General features: G+C 40.8%; 1 protein-coding gene across 1 annotated transcript in view; it reads right to left on the minus strand.

Annotated features, from left to right (window-relative positions):
• The window catches only part of LYPD6 (LY6/PLAUR domain containing 6), a 119,749-nt gene that overhangs the window by 14,713 nt on the left and 86,059 nt on the right, over positions 1–18,977 (minus strand). Inside the window, exons 2-3 of the mRNA XM_028510690.2 lie at positions 10,030–10,222; positions 3,121–3,219 (exon numbers count right to left, since the gene is read on the minus strand). Coding sequence (XP_028366491.1) covers positions 3,121–3,219; positions 10,030–10,147 — 217 coding nt within the window. The 5' untranslated portion in view covers positions 10,148–10,222. The remainder of the gene's footprint in view (positions 1–3,120; positions 3,220–10,029; positions 10,223–18,977) is intronic.

The raw sequence follows: 18,977 nt of genomic DNA on the forward strand, positions 1-18,977 counted from the left end.
GCTGCCCTTGCTAAGCCTGTTGGTAGTCCTATAGCTGCTTCAAACAAACTCATAATAAACAGAAAAAAAACGAATCTAGGATTAATCAGTAGTTTTTAGCCATTAGACACATTTTATATTTTAATCTAAGAATACTTGACACTATTTTCATTGTTTAAAAACTCTGGAGAAAATCTAGAAGGAAGGATAAATGGCTGATGGGCAGTGGGACCAGTCAGGAAGTCTGCACTCCTTACCTGATGTTCAAGTTCCCACAAAAATAACCTGGCTCCCCTATTTGTTCCCACATTCTCTGATATAAACTGGTTGCTACACCCAGTTCAGGCGTCTCCCCGTCCACAGAGCACATTCAGGGAACTGGGTCCTCACGTCTTTGCTCTGAGTGACTTCCGGAAGACACTTCCTCTTCCATCTTCCACCTCCCCTACCCACTTGTAGGGCTGTTGCCCTCTCCTTAACCCAGGATGCTATCACCGGCCACCGCAGCCCGAAAACAGAAGATCTTCCCTTAAACTCCCACAGCATTTAATTGGGCACTTGCCTTTGTCCCGCTATTTTTGATATTTGATATATTCTGATCTTATCTCCCCAGCTAAGCTGCACACTCCTTCAAGGAAGAAACCTGATTCCTATTTTTCACTGCTTAATCCCCCAAAGGGCCTGTGTTCTGCATCACAAACCTCAAGGCAGCACTTTCCATTTATCCCTATAAATTTAAGGACAAGAAGATAAAAGAAGAAGAGGAAAAAGGGGCAAGGAGAAATTGCATAAATGATACTTTTGTGTATCTGTACTTTGAAAAGATAGATTTTGACCTGAAAAGAAACTATAAAGATAGACCTTCCTCAGCCACCTGCTTTTTCCTCCATGACAAGGATACACGTGTACACCATCAGACTGGGCCGGGGCCTTGCTGCACTGAGGCCCAAAGCTGGAGAGAGCCCCGGTTCACAATGCCTCCTGTTCTTCTCACCATCCCTGTTGAGGCAATGCTGAGAGAAGCACCGTCACACTTCCTGTGCAGCAGCTCTGCGTGGAACAGCTAACCTGTCAGCTTTGTCCCAACAGCAACCAGCCCAAAAGTTTTTTGCTACACAAGCAAATCATCCTATTTTAGTTCAGAGTCACTGCTGGTTCTTAAATGTCACTCCCTACGAGAACCATGGGGAAACTTTGGAAACTTCTTATGCTCAACCACACTCTGCACCATTTAAATGTGAGTCCCTGGGAATGATCCAGGCATCAGTGTTTTTAAAATTTGACTGCATGATTTGAATGTGTTGCCAAGTTTGAGAAGCGGTAGTTTCAGCAGGTCCATCAGCAGCCTACCCAAATGTTCATTCTGTGGTGGAATTCTAGAGAACATGAGCAAGTGACAGCAGAAGGCAACACAGGCGGGACTCATCTCTGACTCCCGGGGTGGCTGCACAGCCAGCTTATGATTAAGCTGGTCTTTAGTGTCTCCATATTTTTCTCCTCCCTATGCCATTTCCCTTTAGCATCTCTACCTCAAAGTAAACAAGAGACATATAGAGATGACAATACTGTGTTACATTTTCTATAAGTGGGGAGAGGAGCTCCCAGTGGTTCTTGCCCCTGCTGTTCATGAGAAGTACGTGGGATACATAAACACACTGTGCAGAGACGCTGGCTCAATTTGTGTAGAGCTGTGGTACTTAATGTGTGGTCTTGAGCCCAGCCACTTCTGCATCACCTGGGCACTCTCCAGAAACACAGTTTCTCAGGCCCCATCTCAGACTTCCTGAATCAGAAACTCAGAAGGAGGGAGGGCAAGGGTAGGGGAAGAAATCTGTGTTTTAAGAAGCTCTCTAGGAAACGCTGGTCATGCTTAAGTGTGAGAACCACTGGTGTGTAGGCAGGGCACAGATTCCCCCGATTTTGAAAAGGCCCACAGGAGTTACTACTACTGGGCAGTCCAGGTGAGGACTCATGGATTCAACAGTAGTGGCTTAGGTGGCTGACACTCTGTCTCTTCACTACAGTTTCCAGCTCTCCCAGGGCCCAGTCCTCCATAACACTGCCTTTCACTGGGGTCCGTATGAGAACTCTTTTTTTTTTTTTAAGATTTTATTTATTTATTTTATTTTTAGGGAGGGAAGAGAGAGAGAGAGAGAGAGGGAGAGAGAGAGAGAGAGAGAGAGAGAAACATCAATGTGCGGTTGCTGGGGGTTATGGCCTGCAACCCAGGAATGTACCCTGGCTGGGAATCGAACCTGGGACACTTTGGTTCCCAGCCCGCACTCAATCCACTGAGCTACGCCAGCCAGGGCTGTATGAGAACTCTTGCATCATGTTAAAAAATAGTAACTTTGGTATGGGTGTGTTCAGTGATTTTAACTGAATTAGATCAGCAGTCAAGCCCACTTAACTACTGGCTCAAACCAGTAAGTATTTGTTAATAAAATGCCCGTCCCCATCATCTCCCCATCCCATGAACCGATTTTCTTCCAAAAATAGACTCACCAATCAACAGTGACTCGGCAGCCAAATATAACCATCTTTTTAATTCACTCAAATAAAAGAAATATGACCATGAAACATCTACTTCATTTTGAAATGGGCCTTTGGGTCAAAATTTCAGGCTTCAATTGGGCATCCATCTCATCCTTCAAAGAGAACTTCAAGGTCAGGGTTTTTATTTATGCAATGATCACATTTAGAATTCTGGCTTTCATGCAGTCTCAGGATAGAAGCCTCTGGCAAGATATGTAATAAATGGAATCTTTATATGAACATCGATTCATACTTTACAAAAGGAAGTTACTGTGCAAGACTAGTACTTCAAAGAGTGGACAGAGTGGATTATAGGCTGGTTGTTCTCTTCCTATCCTGCGTGTGACTGGGCCTGGGGGTGAGTATCACTCACTGTTTCTGGAGCTTCACGAGAAAGGGAGCAATCCTATGGATCCATTTAGGACTCTGAGTATCTTGGATTATAAATTATGGGTGTGGTATGAGCAATCTACTATACTAATAGCCTTAGGCAAGAGAAGCTACTGATACCGTAAGCATGCTCCCTTCTACACAAGCATCAAGGTAAACAGGTCCCTGCACTCACGAACAGCTCTGGGGGCGCCAGTCCACCTCCTGAGAGTTTACCTCGAGGGCAGTAGATGTCTGGAGCCCATCGGTTGCACTCATAATTGTCTGCTGCCTTTTCACAGGTGAAACACTTAAATCCACCAGGATATGGTGTGGCTGCAAAAAAAGACCAAGAAAAAAAGATTAATTTTTTAAACTAAGTGTAGAATCCTGCATTGTGAAGTTAGACATTGTAAATTTTAAAAGAGGATTCTCAAAACAGCCTGCTAGTGTTTTTAAAAAGCAAACATGCAAGTACCAGATGACTCAGCAACTGCATTCTTGGTTTATCTCTGAGAAATTAAAACTTGTATTCACACAAAAGTTTGTACACAAATATTCACACCAACTTGATTTGTAACAGACAGAAACTGGGTTCCACCCAGACGCCCTTCAGTGGGTGAAAGGGAACAAACCACAGTGCATCCAGACCAGGGACTAGCAGTCAGCACTGACAATGAAATATCAATAAATTAACAACTTGGATGAATTTCCAGGGAATTATGCTGAGTGAAAGAGTCAATCCCAAAAGCTTATATATTATATGTGCTATTTACTCCATGTAACATTTTTTAAATGAGAAATTTGAGAAATGGAGGGAAGGCGAGTGGCGGCCAGGGTGGGGCGGGAGCAGCAGGGGCAGGTTCAGAGGGAGCGTGGAGTGAGGCCAACGGGAGGAACACTTGTGCTACCGAAACTGCTTAGTGTCTTGATTTGGTTGTAAATACACGAACCTGCATATGCGGTAAAATTACGTAGAACTCGACACACACATACGCACACAAATGACTCTGAGTAAAACTGGGGACGTCTGAATGAAACCAGTCAGTAACCTGGTTGTGATATCAGTCCAGCTTTTCAAAATATTCCCATTGGGGGTAACTGGGTAAAGTGTACATGGAATCTTTATTATTTCTTACAACTGCTTATGAATCTATAGTTATCTCAATAAAATTTTCAATTAAAAAAGGCACTCTGAATTTCCAATGATTTAGTTTTATGTGTCAACTTATGTAAACAGGTCAACACGTAAATACAAATATTAGATTCAATCATAAAATACTTCCTGATATTTAAGCATTTTGTACCGACAAAGGTGGCAATTTCTTTACTTTAATCTATATTTTTATGTTCTTGGACCTAACATGGTTAAGAATCCCTGCAGGTGGTAAGAAAAAAGAAAGTGTCCATTGCTAAAATATACACTGCCTGTGCAGAGGTGATTCTCCTAAGGTGCCTCGCAGGCCCATGTCCAACGTCCATGGGACAGCACGCTGGGGACAGCACGCTGAGGGCATCTGGGGACATGGATGCGCTATAGGCTTCCAGCTCCAGCCCCCCCTCTCCTCACCCCGAGTTGCCTTTTCCTGTCTTCTGATACTTGTATTCTCTGTCCTCCAGACACTCGGATTCTCTGCCTCGCATTTGTGCTCAGGCAGGTAGGGGTCCCACGACGGTCAATTGCCATGGAGTGCCCACACACGGGGCCTTGTTAGCATTTAAGGACAAGGATCCACAAGGAATATCCGGCCAGGTTATCTCTGTCCGATCTACTGATGAGCTTTTACTTGCTGCTTAGTTCTAATCATTTGCTTGCTTTGCTGCTTAGAGTTTTGCCTTTCATAAACAGGACATGTGAATGTGTGTGTGTTTAATTTGTAAAATTACCTGGCCTCTTGGAAAGCTGCAAACACTCAAACACTTCATCTGCAGAAGCCAACTGTTCTCTCTTGCAGATGGCTGAGCCTGCATATCACACTGGCGGAAATAATCATCTCAGGGTAAATTGCTTTGCCCACATGGAACCAATTAAGTATGTTATCAAAAATAAATGAAGAGGCAGCAACTTAAGGCCAGAATTATGGGCCAGATATAACTTTGATTTTCACCTTGCCTAGAATAGCTGCCCATCTTTGCACTAGCTTGCAATAGCTCACAGAGCTGACTCTGAAAATAGGCAAGACCAAAAGTTATAAACTATTGTTTAAAAAAGGCAGGTAGCTGGACCTTTTTATGGGCCCATGTGAGAGTTCTATGTTCCTCCAAGTAATTGATAACTCAAATCCATAAACAGAATGAGAGTGAGTAACAGATCATCTTAGAAAACAAGAATGAAAAGCAACTTAGACATCCTAATTCCATTCCATTTCATTCCCAGTGAAGAAATTTCACTAGGAGGGAACATCTTTTCCCCGTGTATAACTATATGCAACAGAAGTAAACTATTTTATAAAACTACACACAAATAATTTTTATATCTCCACAACCCAGTACCTAGAGAGGTGGGTTAATTTAAGTTGAGAGTCTAGTTTGTAAATTTTTGAAGTAGAATTACCAGAGTAGGAGTTTTAAAAAACAGATCAAACTATTTATCAAAGAATAGCATTTGTCAAAAATGATAATATACACCAAGGTTCATGTCTACAAGCTACCCACAGCATGTCAGCTTGCATGATTAATTTGCTAGAGTATCCAATTTTATCTTTCTGTCACTGAAGCCAGTAAAACTTTTAGCTGGAATGTTGGGTTAATTATTCCTGAGAACTTTCCCATCAAAGAGATAAATTAAGAACTTTGAATGAAGATTGACACTCCAGCCATTCCAAAAATAAACTTTCTGAACCTGGCACTAATGAATTATAGTGTTTTCAAATTTGGATTATTTAATAGACTCTTCAAAATTATCCTTTGCAATACTAGTGACACATTAAATTAAATACTTTCATTTCTTACACAAGTAGGAATGGACTGAAATTAGCCCAAAGTATATCAAAATTTAGACAGGAATACAAACTAAAACACTAAGGTAGCATAATGAAGCCTTGTTTCAAATCATTTTATCTCTGAATGTGTTTATCAGCACGTATCAACAACAATTAACCAAATTATCTCATTCTCAGTGAGTTTTATTTTTAAATCTACAACTTCATATCTGTGTGTATTCTCAACAGTGATATCCTAATATCTGCTTACATGAACTTGAACTTACATCCTGGCAGACAGTACTTACCAGTGAATAACCAGACCCTTTTCAGTGACAACTCTCTGCAGACAGACTCAGCTTTAAGCTGATAATTATAGCACAATACCAAGTAATGGTTAAATTCTTCCCCCTGGAAATATTTAGCCAAAAATGAGGTCCACAATTGAACAACTATCTCCAGTAACTTGTTAATTGATACTGCATCTGATAAGTGCCTTTTTTAAAGGACTGGAAAGAGATTTCTAAGAGATGTTCTGTTTTTCCTTTGATACTTCAAAGCATTAGGGAGCAAGCAGAGTTCCACATTGTTGTGGCCCCAGCTGTGAATAAATCTAATTTGGCTCTTGATCACAGAGTTAATAAGCTTAGGACTCTGTATTTCAGGGCATAAGTCCTTGGTCCCTCAAGAGAAGGTGATTGTAAAGAAAAAAAAAGAAATGCCAAAGTGCCCAGTTACTTCCTGTAACACAATCTGCCCATTAACTCTCATGGTCAGCCACAGCTCAGCCGACCATAATTCATTTGCAAGGCATCAGAAAGGATTTCGTCTTTGTTTCCTTCTCTTGGAACTTTTGCCTGGACAAGGGCCTTCAGTTACCAAAACCGTGGTGAGAAGAGAATCTTGTTTTAAAATGTATGCTTCTGTGTAGTGCAATCAACGTTTTTTTTTATCCTTGCCAAATTTAATTTCCATTGTTTCTGGAAACTGAATGCAAACACAAATTTTTTAGAAATCTAATAAATTGACCTACCTCTCAGACCACTTGGCTACAAAATGTTGTCAGTGTAATTTTAATACTGTGGACATATTTTTAATAGAAATGTATTTTCTGCTGCCTTTCTAGAAAGTCCCCCTACTCCCTAAAATGTATGCAATGTCTAGAGAATGATTAAAACATTTTGTTGGCTCCCTATCTAGGCACAAGCAAGTGCCCTGTGGGGATATAGTGCTCTGGTCTGCAGGAAAGACCCGGAATGTGCAACCAGAGGACAAGTGAGAATCTCAGGACAGATTTATATCGCAAGGAAAGGAATGGAGGCCAAGAAGACATTGAAGTCATATCACATCTAACAACCAAGTAAGAAGCTCCATTTCCCTTAACACTAACTCCTGTTTAAAGGACGTATTAGGCTTTAGTACTTTACTCATAGGCTGGGAAGAAATTCATCATTTATCACATAAAAAAAACCCACAGATTATTGAAAAGGATGTTATTGAGGACAGAGTCTCAAGTTTGGAAGCCATGTTTCTTTCTTTCAAGGGCTTAGAAACTTCAAAGATTCGGGAATTAGAGAGCAAAGGAGATTGGTCATGGGAGGCTGAGCTTTCCCAACCTGGGTTCCAGTCTCACCCCACTTAGCATCTCTGAGGGCTGTTGGGGCCCAGCAGAAATGAGTTTATGTTTGTCTGGTGCAGAACACCTGTATGTCTTCTCACATCTCCAGCATTGCCGTAATTTCTCCCTGGGCAGGTTCCCAGCTGTATCTAACTTTCACAGAATCTGGCTCACTCACTGACCCCAAGAAAGCTGTTTGTGCCTTCATCTACATACTGAGGCAGCTATATTAATAATTCAAGATAAAAATATTGTAAGTCCACACTTCCCTCATATATTTTTTATAGTCTATTCTACAGAAACCTGCTCATTTGTAGAGATTGCTCCATCAAACATGGTCCAGTGGGTGCTGCTAGGGGCAGAGGACCACGACCATTTGAAAAATCAAAGTGTTAAAACAACCAAATAAACTCCAGAAACCTCTGAAATAGAGCACAGCAATGTGAAGTTAACTCTGCTTTAAAATGGGCAGAGTAAATACAATTCTAGCCACATAGGACCCATTGATAGTAACTTTAACCCAGCAAGAACTTCCAGTCCCCTGACCAGTCACAGAGGCTCCAAAACAGAGCTCAGATCAGACCTGCCGGTGAATTGTCTATGAACCATCCATCTCGCTTAGGAATGGCTTCTTCCATCCATCTCCATGTTTCAAAATCCTACCAGAAACCCCACCAATTCTTTCGATATGGTGAATTCTTTTTATTTAAGCTATGGCTTTATTTAATTAACATAGGTCACACAAGCAGAACTTAACCTTCAAGGATCCCATTCTGAAATTGACTTTCCAAATAGGGGCCCACTCATCTGGGCATGAATCCCCCAAACTGGTGAGGCAGAAGCAGTGTGTGTGTGTGTGTGTGTGTGTGTGTGTGTGTGTGTGTGTGTGTTATTTATGTTCCCTTAATTCCACTCCCATCAGTTTTCCTTCCCACCCTGTATACAACACAGCCTCAGAGAAAGCCAGGTGTGGGCCTATCATGTGGCCCGGTGACTTCTGAGTCGGTCACTGAAGTAGACAAAGAGTCCACCAGAAGTTGAAAATCTTGGCAATCAAACCTAGGAGACTGAACTCTAGGTGTTGTTCACCAAGTCTAATTTTAAAAAAGCACAAATATTTGGAGAGAAAAAACAAAATGCAATCCTAGAAAACAGAGCAAGTATCAAAATACCTTCTTTTCATGAATTTTACTAAAATAAACAACCCTGCAAAAACAGGCAGCCAGATAAGCTTCCAATACAATTCACCAGCAGGTAGAAGACTATACTGAGGAGCGAGTACAGCAGCAATAATCTAAAGAAACTCTTTGCTGTTTGTCAAAAGCATATTTGGTATTGAAAAATTAGAGTAAAGTATTTTCAGCATCCTCAGTTTACCATCTAAGCCAATAACAACAACAGCATAATTGTTTTACCCACATTAGAAATGTGGAAATCAACATTTTAAAAGAATCCCCTAACATTTGTCTGGAATTTACTATGGCTCACATTTAGTGCTAAGTGCTTTGTATGCATTCTTTGAGTTAATCTTCCCAGGGTCAGGACATTTATTTCCAGTCAGGAGGCTATGCCGCAGCTGAGCTAGTTGCTGGCCCACGGTTGGGCTGATGGGACTGCCCCTGTGAATTTCCCGGCCCGCCTCTCATCTAAACCAGACCATGCAGAAGTGAAATAGTCTAACTGCGTGATATTAAAGGAGTCCTCCACCTTGTAGTTTCTAAGATCCTCAAGCACAAGGACTAGGTTTTATTTGCTTTTATGTCTTTCATGCCTATCACAATGCCAACACACAAGATACACAAAAAATGTTCATGGAACAGAATATTTCAAAATAGGAATGTACTCAGGACAAATGCTAAAAGGTCAAACCACACACAATATACCCAGCTCTCACCACCACAGGGCCAATCCAGAAGAGAATCCAAACAAAACTAAGAGCAGGATAAATAAATACAGAGATGAAAGTGAAAGAGGAAGCAAAAGGGCCTGTGTGATACAAGTGTGATCCTTAGAACATCAGCAGCAGAAGCACCTGAAATTCTTGCTAAAAGTTAGAAACCACAGGTACAGCCCTAGGCAGCTACGCTGTCAGACACTCAGGCAAAGAAATTGTCGTGCATGTGCATTATTATGCTCTCTCCAGGTAATTCTTAAACACAGGAAACTAAAAGGGTTAGAGAACAGGAAATTGTGGAAGATAATTCCACAATTATGCTGAACCTGAGAATGAGAGGCACAGACAGGAAGACCAAGCTATTGTCTTCCCTATAAAGGACTGATCTTCCACAAAAACATTCCTCCTGGGACGTGGAGGGTCACTTTGACAACTGACTGAGCCTGGCACACATCAAAGGAAAGGGGGTTCAGAATCAGAGTGACTGTGCAGGGGACATAGAGACCAAGCCTAATAATTTGCCTGAAAACGAAAAACAAACACCCTATACAAAGGTGATGGTAAAACATAAGGCACGTTTGGTAGCACCTGCACCCCCCAATTAAATCATCAGAGGTTTTCCCTGCACTGAACACTGCCTTCTCCTGGCCATTTTCAACTCATGTCTTACTTTAAGTCAGGTGATATTTCTATAGCAAAGAGAAGAGTCTTACTTGAAGGGTGGAGGTAGATAATGTCTTTCACTGTGAAGTCTCGGGACTGTGCCGCTTTCAGACAATCAGCCAGCAGGCTCAGGAGCAGGAGCCAGGCCAGGGCAGGGCCAGGGTCCATGGCAGACCGAGGCGTCACTCATGCAGGGCGCCCCGGAGCGAGGACTTGGGACAGACGACAGGAGGGAACTCGCACCTGAAATATGAAGCAAGATTCATCTCAGTGTCCAGCTCAAAAAAGCCATGGGAGACTTGGCTGAGGTCCCGTGTTGTAGGGATAGTAGAAGGAGGGCTGGGAGCCGAGGGCACAAGGAAGTGAGTAGACATGGAGAGAAACGGTAATTTTAGAGCACTTAGAAAATTCCAGCTCAAATCTCTTCTGAATCAGGTCCCTAAAGCTCCATTGGTAGCAGTCCCCTCTAATACCCCGCAGAGATGGTATCAAGAGAGATTGAATTTTAATGAAATCCAGCTATTTTTGCCAGGAGGCCAGGGGATGGCTGCCAGAATGCAACAATAAATAAGTCAGGTACAAAGCTCAGAAGCATTTCCTTGATGATGGTGAAGGCCAGGTACGAGGGTGAAGCCTCGCTGGGTCATGCTGCCCATGCAAACGACTGCCCGGTAGACTTCCGGATTTGGGAAAAAGAGAAATCTAGGGACATGGGCTTCTTCCAAACCAAAAAGTGCCTTTCTAGCTCAAAATCTCCTTCATGTAAGTAACATCATTGGCCAGGCACTGTTGAAGTCATATATATATATATATAAATATAAATATATATGTATTTATAAATATACATTTTATTTGTATTTTGTATCTGTTTTGTATTTTTATTTGTAAATATAAATGTGTGTGCATATAAATACAATATATAAATTTATATTTATACATATGCTTTTATATATATATATGTAATCATCTATCAATAAATTATCATCCATTTGGAGGAAACAGTAGTCCAGCAAATAGAAGAGTTGATTCAGACTCAGGCAGCCTGACTGCTGAGACCACATTTTTCAACACTAGATGAAAATGTGTTCTTCCGACAATTGTTTTGTGGCGCATCAACAGACACTGATGAAAGGAGATCAAGGTGTCACTGTAGCACTAAGCAATCATCGTTCTATCCTCTATTCTGATTCTGTCCTTTTCGATGAGAACAAGAGGCAGTCAAACCTTCTACTAGGTTTGAATGGTCCAGCTTCCTTAGAACATACACATGACTGTACATCTTATATTCATGGCTCTTTGCCTTGCCAACTTCTTGCTTTCCTGTAGAGTCACATTCTGTTTTCCAAATACCATCATTCTATTGCCCATGCAAGGGTCAACTGAATCATTTTATTTTTAACATGATAAAAAAACACATGATTTGGACATTTTGTTTACCAATCTTAACACCAATATTCAACAAGCTTTTTGAAATAGCATAACAAGAAGTCTATATGATCTTATTAACCAGTGTTACCTCAATCCATTTAATATAATAAAAAGGAAATACAAAGTAGCTAACAAAATTACTCTAAAATTATTTTGTCAAAACAAATAGACCAAGAGTAAATATATTACAAAAAAAACTCAATAGAGAAAACCAAGATGAACTAATCAGTTATTAGAATATACTACAGAGTAATATTAATCAAAGCACAGAAACAAACCCAACTATTTCCATAATATAAGCAATTTTTCAAAATTAGAGAAGAGAAAAATATTAAAGAAAATTATGATAACTTGATTAAAAATTGTGAAAAAGATTAACAGAAACCAAACAATGGACAATACACTATAATTAACTCCAGATGGACTGGTGTATTCATTTTTTTTTTAAATAGAAAATTCATCAGAAAATAGAGTAGAACTCTTACTACCCTGCAGCAGTTTGATGATGCCAGGCAGGCCAATTTCATGCTCACAACCCATCCCCTGTTCACAGTTTGGCTCCCCAGGCAAACGTACATTCAGGAAGAGAATGGGCTGCCCAATCCCTTAATAAATGGGAGTGTAGGGCACCATGCTAGGTACTTGGTTGAACGATACAACGAGAAAACAAATATCAATGATATCTTCCCTCAATGAGTGACAAACAAACATTGTCTCCTCTTCAACGAGAACACAGCAGTGCTTTGTCGTCCACCCAGGCTGGTCCGGCGAGGCTGCTCCTGAGGAGCCCCTCCCACGCACAGCCTTGCATGGAGATTCCACTGCACACAGCACTGCCCTCCTCACTGTCTGCAGCAGGCTCAGTGTGAGTTTTATTTTAATATAATCTACCATTAAATATCAACTAGTTGTCAACCTAAATTCATTTTAATGTGGTAACTTGATGTCCACACCAGTGCTTCCATACATGCGGGACCCAAAAAACCCTGGAATTCATTTATGAAAAATTGTGTATTTATTCTGACATGCTTGAACTTCATTCACCTTCCAAGTATTCTCAATTTGATGCAACATACCTATCGAGACCTTTTTTCACTGCTCAAACCAGTTTTTGGATTTGTTGATTTTGATGCCTTTGATTGTTTCTGCTGTTTTTTGTTGCATCTCTTCCATATAGGTAAATGTTTCCCCTTAAGGACTTTTTTGATCCAGGGAAACAAAAAAAAAAGTCACTTGGGGTGAGATTGGGTAAATAAAGAGGGTAAGGCACGGGGGTCATGATGTTTTTGTCAAAAGCAGCTGAACACTCAGTGCGGTGTGGGCAGGTGCACTGGTAAATCATCCATCATGAAATGGGCAAATGTGTTGAAAGAATCTTCAAAAAAAAATTCACTGAAGTTCAACACAGCCTCTCACAACAGCGCCAGCTGGTACACTCATAGAGATGGGTTCCTAGAACAGTCACCTAGTAGGGAAAGCCTGTACTACAAAGGGCCCACCCGCCAGAAGATAATTCCAGAGGTTTTTTTTGTCTCCTCTTGTATGTCAAACAATGCAAGTGGCATGTTTTTATTAAAACATTTCTTAACCATAGTATTCCTTCCAGTTACTAATTTAAAAGTCTCTCTGTGCATGGTGCTTTCATTAAGAGCTAAGCATTACTTAATGTTACCTGAAATTCACCTTACTGCAATCTCTCAGCATGGCTACACAGCCATGAGCCTTCATTTTGTAGCATGTCTGACTATACGTGAGCAACATAATAGAGAGAGGAAGAACTAGATGCCTGCGTTTGAAAACTCACTCTAACTTTTTCTTGCTCTGCAACCTTGAGCCAGTTACTTAACCACTCTGTGCCTCAGTTTCCTCATCTGCAACATGAGAGTTAAATGAGTTAACATATGTCAAGCACTAGAACAGTGTTGCTCACAAAGTAAATACCACATGTGATCAGTTTTACTCACTGCAGGAAAGGGCAAGCTTAATTCTCCAGGCCTGGCTTGTTTAGTGCAAGTTTTATAATTTGAGGGATTCGACTACTTTTTTTAACCATGAATTTTGTGTGTTTAGTGGAGAATTTCCAGATTCTTCAAGTAATTGAGCCTTTATTGTCACAACATATTTTATTCAAGAAATTATTCTTTCTTTGAAAACGAAGTATTTCTAGGTTTATGTATGATTAGAAAAGGCACTGAAAGGACAGATACCAAAATGGTGTAGGATTTTGGATAATGTTCTTCTTTTTGCTCAATTTGCATATGTTTAATGTTGTTCTTTTTCTTCAGTTTGCATGCTTAGAAAATTTTTGATAACTATGTCTTATTTTTACGAAGAGGAAAACAGTTTAAGAAATAGTGCTTCTCAAAGAATGGGTTTGACAGAATAATTTCACTTTTTATCTACAAAGGAAAGTCAGTTTATTATCTATAGCCCATGAATATGACCTCAAAAATGCCCACATCTCTTCCACAGTAATAGAATCCACATTTGACAGAATGTCCTCTCCTTCCCTCTTCTACCATGAGCTTCCCTTGGTGTCTTAGTCCAGGTGCTCCTTGTAGCAGAATCCAGGGCAAGGAGTAAAGGTGCTAAGAGTTTATTTGAAAGAAGGGAGGGAGATGGGAGGGAGAGAGAGGTGAGCCGGGTAGAATATGAAGCTACACAACATAAAGCAATGTGATCCTAACCCTAGGTTCCTATGCTGCTCAAGCCACAAAGAAAATTGCAAGGAAGACCTGCCCCTTGGTGTGGTCCGCAGAAGGGGAAAGGAGGGAGAAGTTATCTGCCTGGCTGCTTCCTGTCTCTTGTTCCCCACTGACCAAGGTTCACGCCATAAAGAACTCACTCCCCTACATTTGTATGTGTTATTAATCTTTGCAAATACCTTTGTTAAGGGCTTGTTATTTTTATTTTATAGATTTCTATTGATATAAAGTTCACCATTTTTAAAACAATATAGTTCAGCATTTTTGGTATATTTATAATATGATCCATTACCTAGTCCAGAACATTTCCATCGCTTCCAAAAGAAATCTTGCACCCATTAGCAGGCATTTTCATCTTCTCCTCACTCTTTAGAAACCACTAACCTACTCTCTACTACTATGGATTTGCCTATTGGGAACACTTCATGTAAATGGAATCACATATGGCCCTTTGTGTCTGGCCCCTGTCATCTGTGTTATAGAATGAATCAGTATGCCATCCCTTCTTATGGCTGCATTGTATTTCACTGTATGGATATATGCTTACTATCGTTCATCAGTTGATAGACATTGGGTGGCTTCCACTTTTGCATTATTGTGAATAAACCACTATTAATGTTCATGTAAATGTTTTTGTGTAGATATACATTTTCAATTTTCTGGGCTATATACCTGAGGGTCTTATGGCAACTCTATGTGTAATCTTTTGAAAAACTGCCAGTCTTCCACGGCAGCTGCACCATTTCACACTCCCATCAGCAAAATATCAGTGTTCCAATTTCTTCATCTTCACTAACATTTATTTTCATTAAATTTTTTTACATCCATCTTAGTGTGAAGTGGTATCTCACTGTGGTTTTAATTTGTATTTTACAAGTGACTAATGATGCATGTTTTCATGTGCTTAGTGGTCATTTGTATATTTTCTTTGGAGTAATGTCTATTCAAATCCTTTGCCCACATTTAATTGGGCTATTGTCTTCTGTTGTTGAGTTATAAGAGTTCTTTCTATGCTGGAAGAATGGACCCTGGACCCTTTCCAGATAGTTTTCAGATCTTTGCTCCCACTTTCCTTGCTGACTTTCCACTTTCTTGATGGTGTCCTTTGACACTGAAAAAGTTTTATTTTTTATGAAGCCCACACATTACATTTGTAAATTTTTTGTTCCCTTATTAAATCCAAGTCCAATACAGCACTAAAAAGGAAGATCTACATACACTTCACAGTAAGAGGATTTGTGTGCTTTGCAATAGCCAAAGCTAGATTTTCCACCTCTCTTTTCCATGAGAAAAACTGGATGGGCAGAAATGCTTATTAATATCACCAACTGCTTACATTCTTGCAGTAAATCATGAAGCACTAGTCACTCTATTAGTATTTTCTAGGAACTGAAAAATGAAAAATGAGTGGCATGCATTCACAATTAGGCTGTTCCTGAAATACGGGCTTGGCTGAGGGGGCAGTATCTCTTCTGTACATATTCCCAGTAGTTGATGGAGTTTTAAGCCCTAAGCCTCACAAAGAGGGTGCTGGACATGCTCGGATAATATGAGGAGTCTTTTCTAGGATTTTGATGCCTTTCCCTAGAGTCCACTGTGCCTTTGGACTGTCCTAGACATTTAGAAAGGATGCTGCATTTCCGTTTTATGTGCTGCTATTTGAATATGCACTGAGGATTCTGCCCCTGACTACAGCTCTCTTTTTATGAAGAAGTACATTCTCATTTTCACAGCTCTGTGACCTTTCATTTGTTATTTATGAGCTTTTGCAAATCTAATACCACTCTGACAGATTTAATTTGTGCTCTAAATTACCTTTGCATGAGTTACTCAACTGTTAGTTTTATTCCAATGGATTACTTGCTACATTCTGCAACAGAAAAAAAAATTATTAGACTTCTTTCACTTGAGAGGAAGTTGAAAGAGTTGCATTCTTTCACTCCATGGTCCCAGACAGCACAAAGGAGGACCTCTGTCCTTGTCAGAGAGGCCATGTAGATAGGACCACAACCCAGGCTGAGTCTATCAAATCTGCACCCCAACTGCTGTTTTGTAGAGTCCATAAAATAAAATACTCCCCACTCCTTAAACTGGATACTGGAAGACAATTAAACACATCTGGAAGCTACACTGACTAAGGTGCCAAGTGCAAAATAAAGGCACCTCAATGCTAAATCAATAGGTAAATAATTGTGAAGTACAGAACTAATGCAAATCTAAATATTTTTCAACACTATTCATATTAAAAATTTAAAAGCCCAATATACTGAAAATTTGAAACCCAATATCCTAAAATCTTTCATATTAAAATTTGAAAAGCCCAATGAAATACAATTTTTCAGACTATAAGACGCAATCCCCCCACCCCCCATTTGGGAGGAATAAGGGTTGTTGATGCTGCTGTTGAGTTCTCTTTACATTTACATTGGTGAAACATTATGTTATTTATTAAATATTTTACCACTTTTGCTTCAAAAAATTTTTCCCTATTTTCCTCTAAAACCTAGGTGCATCTTATGGTCCAAAAAATACAGATAAAAGAAAAATGGAATTCTGAAGCCCAAAAGATCATGACAAATCTTGACTTAATTTTTAACATGTATAGACTAGGCTTGATAGTGACTTGACTTAAAACATTAATTCAGCTCCCAAAAGGATAAACTAAAAGTATATCCTCTTAACTTTATGTATTTAAGTCTACCTTCATCCTTCATTCTGATCCTACTACCTCCTCACAGTGTGGGAACTGCTTATACTATGGGGCAGTTTTAAACAATTTCTGGAAATTCTTCGACTTGTCTCCATTGAGAGGTGGGGTCTGCATCTTTGCCTCTTGATTCTGTTGCAGCCTTATCGACCAGCTGACCAGGGTGTAGCAAAATGACACTGTGGCTCTCAAAGCTAGGTCATAGAAGGTGATTCAACTTACTCTCAGTGCTCTGGAACACACACTGAAGCGGTGTAAACAGTCTGAGTGCTTTGAGTGTCAGGTTGTGAGGAAGCCAAGCAGTCCACACAGAGCTACTGGGACTTCCTCCAGAGAGAGAGCTGCCCTCCTGGCCCCCGGCCCCCAGCCGTCTCAGTCCCCTCTCTCCCCTCTGCCAGCTCCAGCCTCTGTCTGATTGCAGCTGCTCAGAGTCTCTAAGTGAGAACCACCATGCCGATTCCCTCCCATACCCCTAAGCCACAGAAAACACGAGAGATAAGTGATTGTTACCACCATGTGACACTAGGTTTGGCGGTGATTTGTGTGCTGCAGTGTGCACCCAGATCATGAGGAGCTGGAGCAGGAGAGCTAACGAGGAATTATAGGTCCACTCATGAAGACAACTCCGATTTTCACACTGGTTGAAAGACACAGAAACCCAAATCAAACAGGCTGTAACCAAACTAAGGGGAGGGCGGGAAGGTGAAGAGTTTTCCTGTCTCTCCTGACTGCCCCGTTTGGATGCAGCCACACTTTTGACTCTGTTATTAGGAATTTCCATCCCTTCACTCTGCTTTGCCCTTTCTTTAGTCTTTGTTCTCATTCAGGTCTTCCCAGTCTGTGGCCAGCTGCCTCAGAATCATTCCCAGCCTATTTTCCAACTGTTCCAGAAAAAGCTCTAAAAAAGTAGAGCAGTTCATCCTTGGACCAAGACCTGCCAGGGGAATGTGGCATTCCCATTGGTCAGAGCTGGGTCACTAGCATGTCACTGGGACAAGTTCATTGTATTAACTTCATGGAAATCACAAGCCTTGAGAATAGAGGAAGTATTGGTCACCCTCCCCTCAAAAAAATGCAGTTGTTGCCCTGGCCAGATGGCTCAGTTGGCTGGAGCATCATCCTGTACACCAAAAGGTTAGGGGTTCAATCCCTGGTCGGGGTGCACATGGGAGGCAACCAATCGGTGTTCTCTCTCACATCAACATTTCTTTCTCTCTCTGTTTCTCTCTCCCACCCTTTCTCTCTCTCTAAAATCAGTAAATATATCTTTGGGTGAGGATTTTTTTAAATGTAGGTGTTGTCACCTGAAGAAGAAGGACTAAATGCTGGACTAGCAAAACTATAGAGATGTCCACTATGAAAAATAATACAGAGTTTGAAATACCCTCATTAGCCTGCAGAATGAAGCTAATGGTAGCTCAAATGAAATCTCTGCAAATGCCAGAAGGTGGGAAAATTAACTATTGCCATGATTTTCTTCTCTAAAAGTAGAATACCATTCCACCGCAACTTTACCAATCAAAATACAAAGTTGAAACAATAGTCCTAGTGGGGATCTGGAATGCCTTCTGCCCTGCACTCCCCCTTCCTATGGCTTGGCTCTTCTGTTGACACCTGTCATTTCTTACTATCCAAGAGCACCATGTTCTCACATGGCCCTTTCTACAGGTTACTCTTGTCGGCACCTCATTCAAGCCAAGCCAATCAGCTTTCTTTCTGGGTATTTTTCAAGCCAGAATTGAAGAAGAATAACCATACTTTCTGGCACAGAAGCCTCCTCCAAGAAGTGAAACTCAGGTAGATGCATATGACATGCTGCTCCCTATGTGGAGAAGGAGGAAGAGAATGAAGCTTGTTGGCCATGTAGAGGGAGATGAGAAATGAAGAGACCCACCTATGTGCAGCCCTTGCCTTTTCGGCCAACGGTTACTCTTTCCCCAGCAGCCTCAGCCTCCATCTGATCCACACCCCTTTTGCCCAAGCTCTCCTGAGGGGGCTTTCTGTCCCTTGCAACCACAAGCTCTGACCAATTCAAGAGTCTTCTAAAGGTTCCATACACTAGTCTAATTTTCTTTTGTAGCAAATAAGCTGTTGCATTAAAACTTCTTAAAGTGTTATCAGCTAAAAGGTTGGAGTTGGTTTTAAAAATGTTAATAAT

Source organism: Phyllostomus discolor, chromosome 4 (genome assembly GCF_004126475.2).
Source record: "Phyllostomus discolor isolate MPI-MPIP mPhyDis1 chromosome 4, mPhyDis1.pri.v3, whole genome shotgun sequence".
In the NCBI taxonomy this organism is placed as follows: Eukaryota; Metazoa; Chordata; class Mammalia; order Chiroptera; family Phyllostomidae; genus Phyllostomus; species Phyllostomus discolor.